Source organism: Anopheles gambiae, chromosome 3, assembly GCF_943734735.2.
Source record: "Anopheles gambiae chromosome 3, idAnoGambNW_F1_1, whole genome shotgun sequence".
Classification (NCBI taxonomy): domain Eukaryota; kingdom Metazoa; phylum Arthropoda; class Insecta; order Diptera; family Culicidae; genus Anopheles; species Anopheles gambiae.
In genome coordinates this window covers 94,119,080-94,138,218 of record NC_064602.1, presented here as the reverse complement: position 1 = coordinate 94,138,218, position 19,139 = coordinate 94,119,080, and the positions used below count along the sequence as shown (strand labels likewise).

Genomic DNA, 19,139 nt, shown 5'->3' with positions numbered 1-19,139 from the left:
AGGTGGTGTGTTGTTATAGATTTGTTGCAAAGAGACTTTACCGACAGTTTCGACGGGAGTGTTTGTTTGTTTGAAGTAAGTCTATTGATGCCCCAACCTAATTATTACTATGTTTAAGGCACATGATAGGAAATTAAATCATTTGAAGAACATCTCAGAGATCTGAAGAAAGATGTTGAGCTCTAAGTAAGGTTGGCTTGGCGCTTGGCTTGTTGGACTTTCTTCAAAAGAGTTCGGAACATCGATGTATTTGCCAATAAGAGAATTCAACTTCTCCAATACTTCCAAGACATCAAAATTCATCAAAAACATCAAACAAATGTTGGGTTTCATATCCAATAAAGGAAGTTAATAACCTTCTCCCATACAGCACTTACTTTAATGACATAATGCAAATCCAATAAATCTTTCCCTACTCACCATTTATTTCACAAACTCTTAATCCCGCGTAACTTTCCATTCTTATCCAATTCCACTTCTTCGAGGGTCAGCCAGGATCAATCAAATACAGAGTCAAACATCTTTTATGTGTCGATTTAAACTTCTCCGAACCCGCATTAACCCTCCACTGTCAACTCAACTCACGTGTCAACGAGAAGCGAACCCCTCCTCCTTCTGCACAGTTTCCTTATTTCCGGTCACCGATGTCAAACTGGCATACCGCAAATTTCTGTCCGCAAAGCATCATAACCTCGTTGTCGATTGGGCTGAACGATAGACGGGGAAAAGGTCACTCTTTCAAACCTTCGATAGGGGAGTTTCAGGGGCTTGCAGCATAAAAGCGTAAAGTTAAAACTACGGGACATAGAGAAGTTTTCGATTCGTGCCCGAACAGCGTCTTCTCATGTTTCGCGCGTACCTCTTCGACAGCGTCTTGACATCTGGCCCAAACACACAAAATCCCATTGTCGTCGTCGTGTGACGTTTATTTTCCCATCGAGGAGGCCATGAAGTCAGCAGCAATTCGCGGACGCGAGCTTCACTTTTTCGAGCTGCGTTTTCCATCGATTTCCCACTGTCCTGTTGCGTTCGGCCAGGACACGCTATCGATCCCGAATCAGCATCAAACCGTGCATCAAGACGTGCCTAGGCAGAGGTAAGCAAACGGCAAGGAGCAGCTCCTGCTCGAACTGCAGTCCTGCTGCGCTTTCGGCAGGATGCGGCGCCCCCTTTTTTCCGATCGATTTCCCGTCGCTTAAGAACGACGGTTCCTGTGAGCAACTCAGTTTACGTTCCCTCTTTGTGTGTTTTTTTTTCGCTTTCCTTCTTCCTTCTTGATGCAAAAGACGACTCGGCGCACCGCGGGTGTGATACGGAAACGGAACGGCAGCGGAAGGCACAGAGGGAAGGGATTTTCTTCGTTGATCAATACAACGGAGCATGCAATGCCCTCTGGCGCGGGTTGGTCGCGACGGGTCTGCTCCTCCTTAACCTTCCCCTCTAACCTCCGGGAACGCCGGTCGCGGGGCATCTCGCGGGCACATACACGCCGTGTGCGGTCTTCGGTCTTCAATTGCTGAAAGTCAGGGCAGCGCATGCATATATATCGAATTCCCAACGATTTCGGAAGGATGCCGGCGCTGTTCGCGAATCCCTGCTGGTACTGGTACGCTCGACAGGACATGCACACACACACACCCGGGACATTAGTTGTCGATCGACTTGTGGAAGAGTGGTCGACCCGCGGTTATCCTTGGCAAGATATCCTGCGTGCGTGAGAATTTCCATTTCCGAGCATAATGTCGCGGCGCTCCCTGCTTGTTCATCTAGCAACCAGTTCCATCTAGTGAGCAGCGCCATTCTCAACAATCACGCACACACGGAGATGAATCAATTTGATGACAGCTTTTTGATGAACTGCCATTCCGTTGTCGTCGAATAGTGCGCTCGCTGCAGGACACGCGGCAGGTATGTATTATGCTTTCTTAATTGGAACCATTCTCACGTTTGTGTGTGTGTACGTGAGTTATGTTTTGTAAATTTAAGTTGCTTACTTTTTGCCGTCTGCTTTTCTTAGTTAATTGGTTTTCGATGCTAGCTTTTTCGCAAGCATTTTCTTTTCTTCTCGTCTTCATCGAAACCGTCCATTTCGTGCGGCCCAGGAGGAGGTGGTCCTACGGGGAGTTGACTTTACGATTGAACGATAGAATTGACGGCAAATGAGCCGTGTGACTGAATTGATGGTAGAAGGCAATATGGTAGGGCCAAAGGGTAGTTTTGCTGTGGAACCATTTGTTATGAGGTAGTTGACATTTTGAACCGGTTTTTTTTAATTGAAGGAAATAGGAATATCCTGCATTCTGGATGGATTTGCTGAATACTTACGATCATTTCCATCGCTGATCTCCCAAACTATTCCGAACTACTTGCGTCATTGTAATTCGACTGTTGTGATGGTTCAATTTTTCCTCGTACACCCTCCATAGCTCCCGCTTTTTCCGATTTCACTTTCGAGGCTATCGCCATGCTCCTGACTCCTCGATGGGCTCCCGTTCGCTCGCTCGCTCGCGTGGAAGATTGTCTTGCGCAACCGTAACTAACCTCCGCTTTTCATTGCAGCAACAGGACGCCCACGAGGAGAAAGGGAGGGCAATGCTATTAAGCAAACAACACAAAACCCACCGAGCGGTGACAATTTTCCGCTCTGGAAAGCTCACCGGGGGGAAGGGCAAATGGCCTTTTGGAGGCTTCAGTGTTTTTTGTGTTTTATTTTTCTGAGCAACTTAGGTACAGAGGAACTAAGTGCATGTTGAAAGTAAAAAATAGTTGTCTATACCGTAATTTCACTTTCGGAGTTACTTTTCCGAGGCACATGTGTGTGTCTGGAGATGCAATCATGAGTAATGTGGTGTTGTAAGTGTATTTTTTAATAGATTGGATGATTTCAAGGTCCTCGTTAAAAGAACTTTGCTTGCAACGGACTCAATGGTAGAGATTAGGTTCATCTATCTGATAATATATTGTTCTATAATATTCAACGTATTTCTATTCAATATTGAAGGAGTATTTTAACAAGACATAAATGGTTTAACATCACCTAATACAAACAAAAAAAGCTTGTATGCTTAAAACTTCAATTTGAAAGAGAAACTTGCTGAACTTGCTTTGATTGTATTTCAAATTAACGGTCAAATTGAATGCAAAGGCCACCCCACTCGGCATCCCATTACGTAAAAGCGCTATTTAGTCTACCTAATACTTATTTTTTTCAACTACAAACTCTACCCCAAGCTCTGCAAACTGTGCTGTGCTGTGATTTGAATATTGGATAATGATTTAAATCTGGACCGCTCCGGCTATACCACCCCGACGCCCCGATCGGTTCAAGTACCCCGTGTGAGCATTTTTGGAGGTTTATGGGTAACAGCGTGTTAGGGCACTGCTGTTTTGCTGCGTCGTGCAACCCCTCCTTGGGAGTGCCTCCTTGCGGCTCACACAACAACGGCAGCGCGGCAACTGCGGCGAGACAGCCGCATGGGAGGGGATAATTTGATGGCTTTTTGCGCTTAATTAGCGTACGAGTGGAAGCGTAAGATGAACTACGAGAAAAAGGGAGGGGGGGGGGGGGATACGAAACGGACGCGAATCGAATCAACGCGGGCGCCCGATCACATCTGCGTGCGTGCATAAAGTTTTACGCAGACATTGCGCGCGCGAACGACCGTTGCCGAGCTTGGCGATGCGTGTGCGTGTGCCGTACGGTGCGTGCAACAAAGTTACGCAAAAAGAGCGGAGCGTCGATTAGTCGCACGCAACGGCATATGGCGGCGTGTGTTGTGTTACTCTTTCGACGGTGTTACCCAGCCCCAAGATCAATGGGTTGGTGGAGGTGGGTCTTTGGGAAGGGGTGGCAGGTTCAGTGGCATTAGCTGAGATGGTTTTGTAAACTGGGCGAATTAGATACAAACTTTGAGGGATAAAATAGCCTACATGCAAACGGTTTGCAACACAAGTTTCATGAAACTTCTGATCCAGTACGGCTGTTTAAGATCTAACATTAAGTACTTTAGACAAGCATTAAATGAGATCTTTGCCGCAACCCCCGTTTCCCGATAGCTCTTGCATGCAGAATCCACTGATGAGGATGTCTTATCCCCGAGATAAGCCCATTCCCATACATTGTGCATTCGGTTTCCTGATGCATCATCGGGGAAATTGTTATTAGCTTTTGCGCTCAAAATCGCAATCGATCAAAAACCCCTACGCGTGGCACGCTCCACTCCATTGATTGTCCCGGTCCATCCCTGCCGTGAACCCTAGCCCTAATGAATGATCCTTTAGCAGAGCGCGGCCATACTGAGCCAGCCAGGTTCGACCGAGCGATCGGATAATCGGCCAATATGTTGACTGATTCTTTGCACTGTTTCTCGCCTTGTCTCGCTTCAACTCGCTCGCCTGGCGAAGGAATGAAACGAAACCCAACCACAACAGAACCTTGCACACCCTCGAGCGATACGGATGTGATCGGACGAATGCGATAGGGCGAACAGGGTCGGCCCAACCCGGGTCTGCGCTGTGGTTCAGGGAAGCAAAAAGGCGCTTTCCAAGATCTTCTCCAAATCTGCCACATTCAATCTCTTCCGAAGGCAATACCTTCGAACGCGTACCCACTCGTAGGATTGGATTTCGGTTAGATTACCCGGCCCTGCGCAAGGCATACGCAAGCAACCGCTCCAAAAGCAACCTGGGGGAGTGGCGCTACGATCAGGCCGATATGATCGGACAGCATATGAACATCTTCGTTTTGGCTGCAGACCGGTGCTACAGTATCGGGACTCCAGCGCCAGCGAGAACCGCGTTAAGGGAATCATCTAATACCGACCAAAGGGGGCACTACGGGAAGGGCTAGAAGGAATGTACACCAGCGAGACTTTACGCTTAGGTCAGTGAACTGTACCTTCCTTGCCAGTGCAAGCGTACGGAGTGTGTAATCAGCGGGAACTAAACGAGACAAACGGATGTCGATGTCCACATGTTACGAGAACTGGCGTGCGAGACACGCGGTTGTTGTTTTTTTTGCTGCTGTTGTCGTTTTTCTTCTTCCTTTGCGCACCATTTCCTGTCCATTTCTAACCTCCAGCATGGTCGGATCCACGGAAATTAACCATAAGCCAGACCGCGGCGCGTCCACCAGAGCGTAATGGGTATCGAATCGAATTAATCGGGTACGTTTTGGATGGGGTGCTATCGTCGTGACACCTGTTGCATTGCGCGAGCGGGCCTTACCATGCTTTGGTCATTACTTTTCGCCCCCTCCCCGAAGGATCGCTTGAAGCTAACGCGTGCCACCAAACCATTCGGTTCGGAGCTACAATTAGCGTCAGCTGACGTAAGAAGGAGTGATGTGTGCGCGGTGCGCATGGTTTAGCTTGACCGGTATGAGTTTTATGTTTAATGTTTGAGCGACTTCAATTTGTAAATAAAACATTCATAATCTTTAATGTGTATGTGTGTGGAGGGGATTGCTTGTGCCAATGTAACATCTACAAACACACACACACACACACACACACTGGTTTATTGGGGATTTCCCCTTTTTTTGCGTTATGACTGATAAGGGCGCTACTGCAACCTACTGAAAGAGGATTCCACAAGCTCGGCACTTGTAATTGATCTGTGTCCTCAGCGTGAGCTACGTAATAGACTTTAAATTAGTGAAAAATTCCGTTGTTTTCAGTACTCACTTTTGTGATTGTTGTGTTTGTAGGTAGTATGGGAAACGGTTTTATTGTACTACTCTGCATAATACAGCTGTCTTTTGCCCAAGGGAAAGTGTCGTTTGGGCGTGGACCATCGTGCAGAACTTCTACCGGAACGCAGGGATGGTGTGTGGGTTTGAAACACTGTCCCAAGCTGAAGGTGATCGACGAGAAACCGTACATAAGTCGTCACGAGATGCATCTGCTTATTGGTGCTTCCGGCGCTTGTCCAGTGAATTCGGAGGTATTTCAAATGGTATTACTGCTGTGTTGTACGCTCTGTGCTTATCAACCGTTTTATACCTTCGGATGGTTTCAGCAATATTGCTGTGCCGAAGCAGACATTCGTCGGCGCAGCAGGACCACGGTGATGGTACCGATGCCAGAACCGGACGAGGACAATTCCATACTCGACTCGGACAGCTGTCTGCAGACGCACCTCGGAATGGACAGTGGATCGATTGGGCGCGCATCGCTTGATTCTTCGTTTGGTGTGTTTATAGCCTACAAGGGTAGGAGAAGTCGATGCGCGGGAAGCTTGATTACACCCGAGTATGTACTAACAGCGGCACATTGTGTTAAGAAACCGCAAGGGTAGGTTCAGCGATGTTTTGGCGATGAGCAACTTGCGCACCTACTTATCGTGCTCATATTTGAACTCTCTATCTGATTTCAAGGATGTTGTTGTATGTCAGTGCGCTGCACGTTAAGCACGACACAGTGTCGGGTGGTTACCAGGGAGATGTTGAGCCAATGTACGTGCGGGAGGCAATTATTCACGAGCAGTACAACACCACCACACGTGATCATGATATTGCGTTGCTGCGGCTAAACGGAAGCATTACGCAGGAAGGTAACTCACCCAGCCCGATCTGTATTCCGATGGGGAAGAAGCATGATCCAGTTGCTTCCGTTGGATACACACTTAGCTGCTTCGGTTGGGGTCTTAATGCTTACGGTAAGGCACACGGGAGTGCAAACAGTCACGTTTTTGGTGGTGGAGATTACTTGATGTTGTGCTCTGAAATTGTAGGAAAGCCCAATGACAGCAAGCAGTGGATGACACTGGAACGTATCTCGCTGGAACTGTGCCAGGCAAGGATGGACTCGTTGAGAGTGGCCCTGGCCGGGAGGGTGATCATTTCGGAACGAAATATCTGCACTATTACCATCACTGGGAATGACGCATTTTCGGGCTTTTCCGGGGGTCCGCTGATGTATCGGAAGGATGGCACCTGGTACTTGATTGGGTTGATTAATTATGGAGTCGGTGCCACGAGCAGTGAGTTCCCGGTAGTTTCCTTAAACGTTCAACAGTACACGGACTGGATCTTGGACAACATTCAACAACGGCACTGATGCTTCCAGCTGCTGTGATAGTATTATGTTGGCAGTGCGACACACACACACACACACACATAAACCATCCCTTATCGTATCAAAGCCACAATAAACAAATACAATAAACAATTAATCAATGGGTTAATGCCTGGAAATGATTTCTTCCCGACTGTGGTAGTGGAAGCGATCATCTATACTGAACGACCAATTGCTGCCGATAAGGGCTCAGTTCCCGATTAAAGGCACAACAAGCAACATCCTGTCCGAAGTGTCTCTAGTCCTAAAGCTTTTTATTCGCTAAAGTGCATGTGCATTGTTTGGCGCGGAGAAAGCAAACACACCCGTTTCGTCTCAAATGGTACATATAACCATGTTTTGGTGGCTGATGCTATTTTTGGTTGGTGTTGCCTTCGGACAGCGACGAGTGAATCAGGCGTGCATCCTAGCGAATGGGAGTTCCGGACGATGCATCCGTTTTGGCGAGTGTTCCAAGATAGTGGAGCTGACGACCCGAAATGTACTATATTCGTTGGAAACGCAACAGATAAGGGCAGTGTTGCGTGCCTGCAATAGTACTGAGAGCTCATCCGACCCGATCGTATGTATTCTAACGAAGGGAATGACCGAAGTATCAGTTACGTCATGTGCAACGATCATTCCAGGTTTGTTGTGAATCCGCGCAATCACTACCTTCAAGAATGAATAAAACAGTAGCATCAACTGCTGCTACTACTACTACCAGACGTACTACTGCTCTACCTGCACCTACAAGCAGATCCATACGGGTACGACTTACTACTGAGTCTATCACTACGCCTACTACATCTGCAACAAGACGAATGCGTACCACAATGGGTACCTCCAGAACAACTGTTCGTTACGATTATTTGAAGAATGTGCTACCGGCACGTTGCGGTGAGTTACCGCCCTTGGCACTCGTCTATTCCGAAGTGGAAGACGAAGAGAACGTCCACGCGTGGGCCGTTTACTTGGAGATTCAGCATTCCAACAAGACCCCCAAGGGACGATGTGTAGGAACCTTGATCCAGGAATGGTACGTCCTAACCGCAGCACACTGTGTCCACAACTTGAAGTTGGAAAAGTAAGTAAGGAGCGGATTTGGATGTTCGAAGAATTTCTTATCAATGCCTCTTTCTTCGCAGTATCAAACTGTACTTCGGACGCTGGCTGTGATCAGTACGCTGGCTCAGTGTCTAGCCGATCGTGTGTGTCAGGAACGGCGGGCTGCAGAACTGATCGTCCATCAGGATTACAACTCTCATGCCCGACTGAATGATATCGCACTCATCAGGGTAAGCGAAGCCGTTCAATTCACGCAGGACGTGAGACCCGCCTGTCTACCATTTGACTATTTGTTCGACGAGGGCTTGGCAAGTCCACGGATGCTTTCCTTTGGTTGGGGTGAATACCAACAAGGTACAAAAAGGAAGGAAAAAAACGAAAAGGAAGAGAAAGTTTCATTTTAATTTATTTAACTTAATTTATACTCATTATAGGTACAATGAGCGATTCTAAACGCATCGTGCTGCTGAAAATAATCAAAGAGGACGAATGTGGTGAGCAGCTCAAGAAGTGGCAACGATTTAACATCTCTATGATCTCAAGCGTCATGTGTACGGTCGGTGTGGTGTCTGGGCAAGACGTTTGCCTAGGTGATTCAGGAGCTGCGGTGGTACAGATCCGGGGCGATCACTACTTTGTGATCGGTGTGGTCAGCTTCGGTCCCAAATGTGGTATGGGCACGGGCATCGCCGGTATGTCGACGCGCGTGTCAGAATACAAAAATTGGATTCTTACCAACATGAATCGTCACCTGATTTAAGAAGGGCTGGAGTGTGCGTGGTGCGCATGGTTTGACTTGATCAGTATGAGTTTGTGCAGTAGACAGCGTGTGTCAGTATGGGTGAATTGTCTATTTGTAAATAAAAACATTCCCGATCTTGCAATGTGGTCTTGGTTCCTCGCGATTGTGGTAGTTTGAGCAAGCATCAGATGCAAATCTGAGCGCTTCTCGGCTGTCTGCTGCTCGAGATAAGCGTTCAGTTCGCGATTAAAGGCACGATCGATCGGAAGCATTCTCGACGTAGTCCCTTACGGTGGTAGTCGTTTCTTGATCGCTGGAGTGACCGTGAACCGTGTAGTATAGAGGGAGGTGCTTTCTAGCTCTCCAAAAACGTCACAAATGGTACATACAGTCATGTTTTGGTGGCTGGTGGTGTTTCTAGTTAAAGCTGTGCTTGCACAGCGACGAATAAATCAGGCGTGCATTCTAACGAATGGAAGATCTGGACAATGCATCCGTATTGGCGAGTGTTCCAAGATAGCGGAGCTGACGACCCGAAATGTGCTATATTCGTGGGAAATGCAGCAGATAAGGGCGGTGTTGCGTGCCTGCGAAAGTGATGAGAGCTCATCCGACCCAATTGTAAGTATGTTGAGGAGGAAGTCAACGTCTTGTCTGTGTTGTTATGTGAAACGAACGTTTCAGGTTTGTTGTGAATCAGCGCAGTCGACACCCACTAGACGTAGATTAAATAAAGCAGTAGCATCAACTGCTGCTACTTCAACAACTACAAGAACAACAACTACTACTACTAGTAGTACAACGGCTTCTTATCCATCTACCACAACAACAGGGCGACGAGTTACCTTGCATCGCGACACAACGACGATAAGTCCGACATATGCTGCAGGATTCACAACTTCTATTATGCCTGATACTACGCCTAATTCTACGCCTGCTAAGTTTGCAATAAGAGGAATATTTGACTTGAAAACATCCAGCTCCACAATCCATTCGGACCACTTCAAGGATGTGCTTCCGGCACATTGTGGTGAGTTATCGCCCTTGGCACTCGTCTATTCCGAAGTGGAAGACGAAGAGAACGTCCACGTGTGGGCCGTGTACTTAGAGATTCAGCGCTCCAAGAGCACCACCAAGGGACGATGTGTAGGGACCTTGATCCATGAACGGTACGTCCTAACCGCAGCACACTGTGTCCACAACTTGAAGTTGGAAAAGTAAGTAAAGAACGGATTTGGATTTTCGAAGAATTTCCTTTTCATTGCAATGTCTTTTCCTTCGCAGTATCAAACTGTACTTCGGACTGTTCTTGATCAGCACGCTGGGGCAGTGTCTAGCCGATCGTGTATGCCAGGAACGGCGGGCAGCAGAACTGATCGTTCATCAGAATTATAATTCTCATGCCCGATTGAATGATATCGCACTCATCAGGGTAAGCGAAGCCGTTCAATTCACCAAGGACGTCAAGCCCGCCTGTCTACCATTTAACTATCTGTTCGACGAGAGTTTGGCTAGTCCACGGGTGCTTTCGCTCGGTTGGGGTGAATACCAACAAGGTACGACAGGGAAGAGAAAGTTTCATTTTAAAAGTGTTTTAGAAAAGTTTCACATTTTGTTGTATTACTCATACACATTGTAGGTACAATGAGCGATTCAAAACGCATCGTGCAGCTGGAAATAATCAAAGAGGACGAATGTGGTGAACAGCTCAAGAAGTGGCAACGATTTAACATCTCTATGATCTCCAGCGTCATGTGTACGGTCGGTGTGCTGGCCGGGCAAGACGTTTGCGAAGGTGATTCAGGAGCACCGATAGTACAGATCCGGAACGACCGCTACTTTGTGATCGGTGTGGTCAGCTTCGGTCCCAAATGTGGTATGGGCACGGGCATCGCCGGTATGTCGACGCGCGTGTCAGAATACAAAAATTGGATTCTAACCAACATGAATCGTCATCTGATTTAAGAAGGACTGAAGTATGCGTGGTGCGCATGGTTGGGCTTGACCGGTATGAGTTTGTGCAGTAGACCGTGCGTGTCAGTATGGGTGAATTGTCTATTTGTAAATAAAAATATTCCTGATCTTGCAAAGTGGTCTTGGTTCCTCGCGATTGTGGTAGTTTCAGCAAGCATCAGATGTAAATCTGAGCGCTTCTCGGCTGTCTGCTGCTCCAGATAAGCGTCCAGTTTGCCATTAAAGGCACGATCGATCGGAAGTATTCCGAACGAAGCGTCTCTAGCTTGTTAATCGAAGCAGTGACCGTGAACTGTGTTGCATGGAGAATGGTGCCCTCTAGCCTTCCAAAAACGTCACAAATGGTACACATAACCAAGTTTTGGTGGCTGATGCTATTTTTGGTTGGTGTTGCCTTCGGACAGCGGCGAGTGAATCAGGCGTGCATTCTAGCGAATGGGAGTTCCGGACGGTGCATCCGTATTGGCGAGTGTTCCAAGATAGTGGAGCTGACGACCCGAAATGTGCTATATTCGTGGGAAACGCAACAGATAAGGGCGGTGTTGCGTGCCTGCGAAAGTGATGAGAGCTCATCCGACCCGATCGTATGTGTGCTGCCGAAGGGAGACGAGCGTCGTATCAGTGACGTCATGTGCAATGTTTCTGATCATTTCAGGTTTGTTGTGAATCCGCGCAATCAACGCCAACAAGACGTACACTGAACAGTGGTGTAGCACCCACTACTACCACTGCAGCAAGCACTACGCCTATTGCGACCACGAGAAGACCCACTCGTGTGCGAGTTACTACGCAACGCAGCACAACGGCGAGAAGACGGACGCCTACTACCGTGCGTACAAGAAGCACCACAATCCGTTTGGACCACTTTAAGGATGTGTTGCCGGCACGTTGTGGTGAACAGCGGCCTTCATGGAACGTCTGGTCAGACATTGAGGACGATGATAACATCCACGTGTGGGCCGTTTACTTGGAGATTCAGCGTCCGAAGAGCACCACCAAGGGACGATGTGTGGGAACCTTGATCCACGAACGGTACGTCCTAACCGCAGCACACTGTGTCCACAACTTGAAGTTGGAAAAGTAAGTAAAGAACGGATTTCGATGTTCGAAGAACTTCCTAACGATATTCCTGTTCCTGTTCCTTCGTAGTATCAAACTGTACTTCGGACTGTTCTTGATCAGTACGCTGGCTCAGTGTCTAGCCGATCGTGTGTGCCAGGAACGGCGGGCAGCAGAACTGATCGTCCATCAGGATTATAACTCTCATGCCCGATTGAATGATATCGCACTCATCAGGGTTAACGAAGCCGTTCAATTCACAGATGATGTCAGACCCGCCTGTCTACCTTTGGACTATCTGTTTGACGAAAGTTTAGCGAATGACTCACGAGTGCTTTCGCTCGGTTGGGGTGAATACCAACAAGGTACAATAAATGTAAAAAAAATGGATTTTGGCAGAGATATAATAAAGATTCTTTGTCAATATTTTAGGTACAATGAGCGATTCTAAACGAATCGTGGCGCTCAATGTAATCGAACAGGAGGAATGTGGCGAGCAGCTAAGAAAATGGCAACGATTTAACGCATCCATGCTCTTCAGTGTCATGTGTACGGTTGGTGTGCAAGCCGGCCAGGACGTTTGCCAAGGTGACTCGGGTGCTCCGATACTGCAGTTGAAGGATGGTCGATTCTTTTTGGTCGGTGTGGTCAGCTTCGGTCCCAAATGTGGTATGAGCACGGGCAAGGCCGGTATGTCGATGCGGGTATCAGAGTACAAAAATTGGATTCTTACCAATTTGAAGCGAATCGATGGTGGGAGTTAGAAGAAAAAAGATTCATAAATTTAGTGTGGAGTGTAAAAGATAATTGACATGAAGAGTAAGATAAATCAACGCAAGTTCAAATGTTGATCTTTCCCAAATAGCACAATAAAGCTCGAGCAAACATTGATTTTCGGTTACCTGAAATCAAAACAACATGGTGTGATTTACTTTTTACGTGAACCAAGCGGCGAACAACAGGGAGAAACCATCCATCCGGCACTGTGAGATAGAGCGCTACACCCGTCGGCAGTGATATCGAGTTTATCCCTTTCCGCATCCACTCGAACAGCGTCAAGCTATACCTTTCCTCTTCGCTCTAGGTCGCTTGTTTTCTCGCTCTCGCGAGCTACCATCGCTCTTTCCTTTGCGCACGCAGCTCCGCTTACCTGTGAGCTCAGGTGTGCGCAAGTGGCTTGCTCTCTATTGCACAACACTGGTCCGATCTATCCGTCTCGCTTTTCGCTCGCACGTTGCACAACCGCTCTCTTTGCTCGCTCGTTTGGAAGCGGCAGGAAACCGCAGTCCGCCTTTGGGTGAGGCGCTTCACTCACTCGTTACTCACGGAGCAGCTCGCGCACGCAACGCACACGCTTTTCTGCTGCTGCGTCGCTCGTTGTTATTTGTTGTTCGTCGCCCGTCGTGTAAATCGTGTCTGCGGCCAGCCAGTGTGAATCATTGAGATTAGTTCCTTCGGTGGTGGAGGATCCCTAGGAAGAGTTTGGCCGAACTAGACCACAGTGTGGGTGGCATCGAAGTGAAAAATTTCTTTAAGAAAATTTAATTATGTGAAGAAAAAAACACAAGGAAAATGAAGATCACTTAATTGAGGGAATTTTTCCAGTGAACCTATCAAGGGTGGGTTTTCCCCTCTGCGTGTAAGGGTTGCGTGGGGAACAGATCCTAAACCAGTGTGAATGTACGTGCATAAAAGTGTGTTGTATTAAGAGTGCAATTTAAACTTCCAAAAAACAACACAATTAAGGTGATACAACATCAACCTATGAAGTTGATGCAAAACGCGTGTGTTTCTTATATACTACAAAATAATATAAATCTAAAGGATCGGTGAAAGTGGTTAGTGAATGTTTTTGTGAGAAGAAATATAGTGAAACCGGAAGTGCAATTTTGCGGTAACACAATCCTTCCAAGTGGTGCTGCAGTGTGTGTGCGTGAATATATAGCAACCAATTTCCACGGCTACTGCGTGAACTCAGAAGGCAGAAAACAATCACAACAAACCCTACACAGCACGATGGAGTCGGACGGTGAGCGTGGTGGTGATGCCGGATACAACCATTACAAGTGAGTGTGTGTTGAAATGTTTCACCTAATTTAGTTTAAGTTCAACATTTTAAACGCAATCAATAAAAAAAACGCATCATCCACACAACTGCGCAAACGAAGACGAAAGCGTGTCAAAGGGTGACACTTGTCCGTACGTCAGTGCGGCAAAATGTTAATTCGTTTCCGTTCGGTTGGTTCGGCTTTGTTTCGCGCGGTGTTTGCGAGTGGTGACGCGTAGAGCAAATGCAACCGCGCAGATCGAATCGCGCAAAGCTGTGATGCACTTCCGGGGTACACTACGGCGGCAGCAGTGACGATGGTGCAGGGAGGAAAAACGGCGAAGAGGCAGAGAGAGTGGGGGGGAGTTGTTACATGACGGTGCTAATGTTGTTGATGATGAAATTAAATGTTCCTTTTTCCAAGGGTTTGAGAGCACTACTCGGCTGGAGCGCGGAAAAATGATAGCAATAATGCCGACGGAAAGAGGTTGTGGCTGCGTTGCATCCTAGTATTTGAATATCAATTTGCCCGGGCACAGCTTAAAGCGGCACAGTACCGCGTGCCCTCCTATCTCGAAAGTGCCGTGAAACCTTTTTTTACGATCCATAACGACCACTAAACGAGCCAGCGGGCAGACACTCTATTATGGTTCATAAAATTAGTGTCGCAAATGGGTAGAACGCTTCCCAGAGGCATTTCTAGCGGGCAAGAACTAGCAAAAAACCCCACAAACCTCTGTACCGCTGCCTCTGTCTCTGGTTCAAGGCGCGCAACAAAGTTCTTCCTGCAGATTGCTCGGCTGCATTATCTCAATTATCTTGCGAAATGCGCTCGGCGTTGCTGGTGCCTTTTGTGGTGTGCCCTCGTTCCTATCGCGAAGCTGCGAACGAGACGCAATAGAAGGAAACCAATAAAGCTCGCACGAGGTGGAGAGAAGATTCCTAAGGTTCCCCCTTCATAAGAGCGATGACGAACCTGCAGATGAAGGAAGACGATTGAGCATTGAGGAGTGAAGGAAATGTAAATAAAAAAACCCCGCACCAGAGCGCACTTTCGTTAGAGCTTCGATCGTACCAGAGCTTATGCTCAAATTAAGACTTTAAACCGTAGGGTATAATTTGCATCCAAATTTCCCCCCTCAGCTCTGGCCCGTACTCCCTACCTTTCCGAAAGTATCCTATAACGCGTGTAAGTGTGTGTGGTGCGCGATAATCATGTGACATCACGATGTGGAGAGCACGCGCATTTGCACGAACAGGCGGTAGGTTTGGATGCAGTTTTCGTCGTTTGCCGTTTGGAAGATGATGTCGAGGATGATGATGATGATGTGCTGTATTTACATCATGTCACGGATACAGATCAGTATGTGTGTGTGTGTACGTATGTCAAAAGCGCACGGTAACGATCTTGCTACGCGATCCTTCGACGGAAGTGCGAAGATGACGGAGCTGCGATGCAAAGGGAGCAAGAAGAAGCGTCACAGCGTTAGAGGAGAAACGTAGCAAAAACAAACATTTCATTGGAGCTTATAAAAGATAATTTGTATAATTTTCTTACACTACGCTTCGCCCTGGTCCCCTTTTCCGGCACCAGAGGGATCGGTGGTCGGTGCGAGCTGCGTGTGCGTTATGTGATGATGCTAGTTGCGCATCACCAAGCACGGCGACAATCACACTTTACGGCCCCGAGCAAAGGGAAGTGGCTCGGCGGAAGTGATTACGAACCCTTGAGGGGAGACAACTTTAAGGTCTTTCCGTGGGGAACCCTTACTAGCCCACTTGTACCTTCATCTTTTTAATTTATTTTCAATGCATCAAGGTGTTTTTAATTCAAAATTTGAGCTTAAAAATGAATACAAATAAGCAAAAAAAGGAAAGAGATTTAGTATTTCATACCATTAAAATCTGCTTCAAAATTGCTTTCAACATCATCAAAGGATAAGAGGGAATTTTATTCATCTCTTACCATTTATAAATTGATCTCCAAGGGTTAAAACACCAACCTAACCCTGGCTTCTCTCGATCCTCCCTGCACACCGATCGATCCGTTCGATGCCAGACTGCAAAGAGCGACGCTTGCCGTGGCTGGGCACGAATTTTTGAATTACAGGTTTCGTGGCGTGGCGCTGTACGAGCGACCCCTGTGTGTCCCGGTGTCCCGAAGGTCTCGGCAATTTACACCCACGCTCGATCGATCGGCCCCGATCGTCTTGAGAAGAGCATTTGCGTCTGAACCAGTACGAACCAAAAAAAGTGATCGTAGACGTGCGCGCCTGACAAATTTTCTCTCCGATCTTTGATCTTTCGTCAAATGGCACCTCTTCTTTATTCCGCTCCTCCTTTTGTCTGATGTTCTGGACCGGGCCACGTCCCACCGTAGCATGCAGATGACGAGAATGACGGAGCAGACGATGCGCTGTGGCAGCTTTTTTTCTGTGTTGCCCATGTCGTTCTGGGGCTCTCGGGTGTGAACACCCAAAAAACACCCAAAAAACCCCTCCGTTGTACGACGGCAAAGCCAGCAGGAATCCGCGTTGATCGTTGGGTGGGTGTGGTCCGGCCGAAATGGGCGATTTCCGGTGCCACACCAAGTGCGTCAGCGATCACAGCACAGCACAGCACAGGTCTTTTGATTGATTGATTTCGAACAAGTTTCATTCATCAAATCGATCGCGGTTGCGATCGTGGATGGACTGAAACGACGCACTGAAGTGCATGTGAGCGTTGGTAGGCTTGTAGAAGGCACAGAGTGGACTTGAGTGCCACAAAAAGCTTTCAACTCTTGCTTGTCTGAGCACAAAACGATCTAATTTTTTTTAAATAAATGCACTGCAATCACTTTCGCCACCCATTTCATATGCTGTGCAAATCATAACTATTTCCCAAAATTGCACCAGCGAATCAGAGAGAGAGAGTTGATAGAATTTTAATTTGCACTCAGCATCCTCCTCCTCGTTTGACAGACTCATTACCGGGCGTTTATAATCGGTCTCCCCAAAAGCCAAAAATTAAAAACCCCACAAACAAGGGGAGAAAGTTGCCGTCAGTGTGTGGGGGGGGGGGAGGCCTTTGACAAACGTTTAAAATATGCTGCTTGGGTTGATGAATTAGCAAGTTTAGCAGCGGCTGAGAAAGCGGCGTCAGAATGCCAACCAACCCAAAGCCCAAAGGCGAAATTAAATACAATGAGCGATGAGTGAGAAAGTGGAACAACAACAACATTGCAATGCGACGAAAACGTTGAAATAAATAAATAAAGGCAACAAATCAGAAAAAGATGAGCTAAGAGAGGGAAAAAAGGGGAACAAGAGACGAACCCCCACCAGCCGGAGTTTGTTGGCGAGTGACGCTAATTAAGATGCATCCCATTCGCACGTTTACTTCCAGAGTTTGCTCTTTACGCCTTTTTTCCCCTACTGTCCCTGTTAATTTTTCTCCTTCTGCATATACAATGATTGTTGCCCCTTTTTTGGCTATCCCTCCGGGTGCGTCTTCCCGAGGAGCAGATAGCGTATGATACAAAAAATCAACGACAAAACACACACGCTAATAATTAATAAGTAAAGAAAACATCGCGAGTTTCTATTCTCCAGCCAAGCCAGCCAAGGAATTGAACCGAAAAATTCCCACACGTCGCGAGATTTCATTTTGCTCGCTTTTAATTTATAAAGTGAACCAGTAATTGCACAGAATAAGCGCGATTTCAGGTTGCAAAAAAAAAGAAGACGCGATTGAACGCTGGTGAAGAACACTTTGGAGATGGGATAAGCAAACGGAACGAAAAAGGGGATCGAGAGACGCACGCCCGATTTAATACTGCCGCCACCGCCGACGACGACGATTTTAAGCTTATCGAACGCTGTGTGTCTGTGTGTTTATGCGCGGTTTGCCGCGCTTTAAAGGGAAGGTTGTAAGCTCGTGTCCATATTTGGATAAGCGCACGCTTTTTTTTTCTCGCTACGCTTTAGCCTTCTCTTCCCGCCGAGCTAGAGTGAGGGAGTGAGATTGAGAGGGAAACATTTATCCGAAGGGCGTCCAGTTGTCGTCACTTGCGACCACCCGTTCCACTCCTCCAGCGCTCCAACTCTAAGCGGTGCGATCTTTCGCGATCTTGGCAACAAGTTTCGCGGCTTCCGCGGATCGGCCGAGCTGTTTGTTATACCAATATCCCCCTTTTTTCCTTCCTCTATTGGGGGAGTCAGAGGTGAGTGAAGCTACACTGAGGGATAAATGAATGAAGAAAGAGCAAAGGAACAGAAAAAAATGCACCAACTACTTGCACCATCATACACATACACACACAAACGCTCACGAAACCCTCCGAAGGATTTGAATTGGATCGCAAAACTAGATATTAGCGCTGTATCTCAAAACACGCGCGAGCGCTCGCACAAGAAGAAAGCAGCCGCGCGGTGAAAGAGCATCAATAAAAACGCTCCAATAGAGGTGACTAAAGAGGAGGATCAGCAACAAAAAATGATTGAATAAAAGAGAAGCAAACAAAAAAGAAGAAGAAGAAGAAGAGAAGTAAACACATTAACCAACAAGCATAGAAAACAAACATAAAAACAGGAGATGAAAAAAACAAAACCAACCGAACGCAAAAAATGCGGGATAAAAGTTGCAAAACCAGTTGCAGTACAGTAAAGTGCACAAAGTAAGACAAGCTTAAAACACTCGAGATTGGGTATGAAAAGAGCGAAAGAAAAAATAAACCCTAGCAGAAGCACAAAAACACACACAAGACAACGTACTCCTGTACGGCTGATAATAACTGAAGGGTTTGAGCGAAGAACAAAAAAAAAAATCAACGACAAGAAAGGCAAAAAACTAAAACACACAAATAGGTACGATCAGAAAGGATGCAAACGGCAGCATCCCAAAAGAAGCTAAAACCCGCACCTTGCAAACACACACACACCCTCGAAGGCGATGGGAAAGACGATGCAGCATGCAATGCGGAACGGAGGAAGCAAAGATTATAGGACGTTGATAATAATTTTAATAACTTAAGTGCTTTCTTTGATCAGCCAAATGCTCAACCGGTCACGAGTGGGGTGGGAAGGATACCAACTTTTGCCTGCCTTTTTTTTCTTCCTCTCGCTCATGTGTGGCTGCTGGCTCTCAGTAGCTCCCGGCGAGCCGTACGAGATTAGGCCCCACCGAGGCAGTACCCCTTTAAAGGGGTGTACAC

The 19,139-nt window shown here is 47.2% G+C and overlaps 4 protein-coding genes and 1 pseudogene across 12 annotated transcripts in view; all 5 read left to right on the top strand.

Moving 5' to 3' along the window:
• Nucleotides 1-695: 695 nt before the first annotated feature.
• LOC133392708 (phenoloxidase-activating factor 1-like) lies at nt 696-9,007 on the top strand (annotated as a pseudogene).
• On the top strand, nt 5,491-7,173 carry LOC1280631 (CLIP domain-containing serine protease B15-like). 7 transcript variants are annotated; one of them, XM_061653429.1, is made up of 5 exons: nt 5,527-5,703; nt 5,768-5,943; nt 6,019-6,293; nt 6,377-6,657; nt 6,733-7,173. In XM_061653429.1, exons 2-5 carry the CDS (start codon nt 5,896-5,898, stop codon nt 7,056-7,058), a joined length of 930 nt encoding a protein of 309 aa, XP_061509413.1. In that variant the 5' UTR covers nt 5,527-5,703; nt 5,768-5,895; the 3' UTR covers nt 7,059-7,173. The 7 variants fall into 7 exon arrangements, with proteins under 7 accessions (XP_061509411.1, XP_061509410.1, XP_061509408.1 ...); XM_061653428.1 differs by having other exon boundaries at nt 5,527-5,707; XM_061653425.1 differs by having other exon boundaries at nt 5,587-5,636; nt 5,708-5,943.
• An 84-nt stretch (nt 9,008-9,091) lies between the features above and the next one.
• LOC1267554 (CLIP domain-containing serine protease B15-like) lies at nt 9,092-10,955 on the top strand. Of its 3 annotated transcripts, none has more exons than XM_061653417.1 (4): nt 9,092-9,486; nt 9,550-10,082; nt 10,150-10,421; nt 10,505-10,955. In XM_061653417.1, exons 1-4 carry the CDS (start codon nt 9,244-9,246, stop codon nt 10,828-10,830), a joined length of 1,374 nt encoding a protein of 457 aa, XP_061509401.1. In that variant the 5' UTR covers nt 9,092-9,243; the 3' UTR covers nt 10,831-10,955. The 3 variants fall into 3 exon arrangements, with proteins under 3 accessions (XP_061509401.1, XP_061509403.1, XP_061509402.1); XM_061653419.1 differs by having other exon boundaries at nt 9,103-9,486; nt 9,698-10,082; XM_061653418.1 differs by having other exon boundaries at nt 9,103-9,490.
• Nucleotides 10,956-11,007: 52 nt separating this feature from the next.
• On the top strand, nt 11,008-12,815 carry LOC3291492 (phenoloxidase-activating factor 1). The gene is made up of 4 exons (XM_061653420.1): nt 11,008-11,423; nt 11,495-11,919; nt 11,989-12,263; nt 12,331-12,815. Exons 1-4 carry the CDS (start codon nt 11,148-11,150, stop codon nt 12,660-12,662), a joined length of 1,308 nt encoding a protein of 435 aa, XP_061509404.1. The 5' UTR covers nt 11,008-11,147; the 3' UTR covers nt 12,663-12,815.
• Nucleotides 12,816-13,193: 378 nt separating this feature from the next.
• Nucleotides 13,194-19,139, top strand: part of LOC3291495 (putative transcription factor SOX-15) — a 52,734-nt gene continuing 46,788 nt past the window's right edge. Inside the window, exon 1 of the mRNA XM_061653378.1 lies at nt 13,194-13,964. Within this exon, the coding sequence (XP_061509362.1) occupies nt 13,915-13,964 (50 nt within the window). The 5' untranslated portion in view covers nt 13,194-13,914. The remainder of the gene's footprint in view (nt 13,965-19,139) is intronic.

Bases quoted from the DNA above. Each gene is read 5' to 3' on its own strand.
- LOC1280631 (XM_061653424.1), top strand. From the start codon at position 5,713: ATGGGAAACGGTTTTATTGTACTACTCTGCATAATACAGCTGTCTTTT. The intron at 5,944-6,018 runs GTATTTCAAATG...GGATGGTTTCAG, and splicing joins CTTGTCCAGTGAATTCGGAG to CAATATTGCTGTGCCGAAGC. The intron at 6,294-6,376 runs GTAGGTTCAGCG...TCTGATTTCAAG, and splicing joins TGTGTTAAGAAACCGCAAGG to GATGTTGTTGTATGTCAGTG.
- LOC1267554 (XM_061653417.1), top strand. From the start codon at position 9,244: ATGGTACATACAGTCATGTTTTGGTGGCTGGTGGTGTTTCTAGTTAAA. The intron at 10,083-10,149 runs GTAAGTAAAGAA...TTTCCTTCGCAG, and splicing joins CACAACTTGAAGTTGGAAAA to TATCAAACTGTACTTCGGAC. The intron at 10,422-10,504 runs GTACGACAGGGA...TACACATTGTAG, and splicing joins TTGGGGTGAATACCAACAAG to GTACAATGAGCGATTCAAAA.
- LOC3291492 (XM_061653420.1), top strand. From the start codon at position 11,148: ATGGTGCCCTCTAGCCTTCCAAAAACGTCACAAATGGTACACATAACC. The intron at 11,920-11,988 runs GTAAGTAAAGAA...GTTCCTTCGTAG, and splicing joins CACAACTTGAAGTTGGAAAA to TATCAAACTGTACTTCGGAC. The intron at 12,264-12,330 runs GTACAATAAATG...TCAATATTTTAG, and splicing joins TTGGGGTGAATACCAACAAG to GTACAATGAGCGATTCTAAA.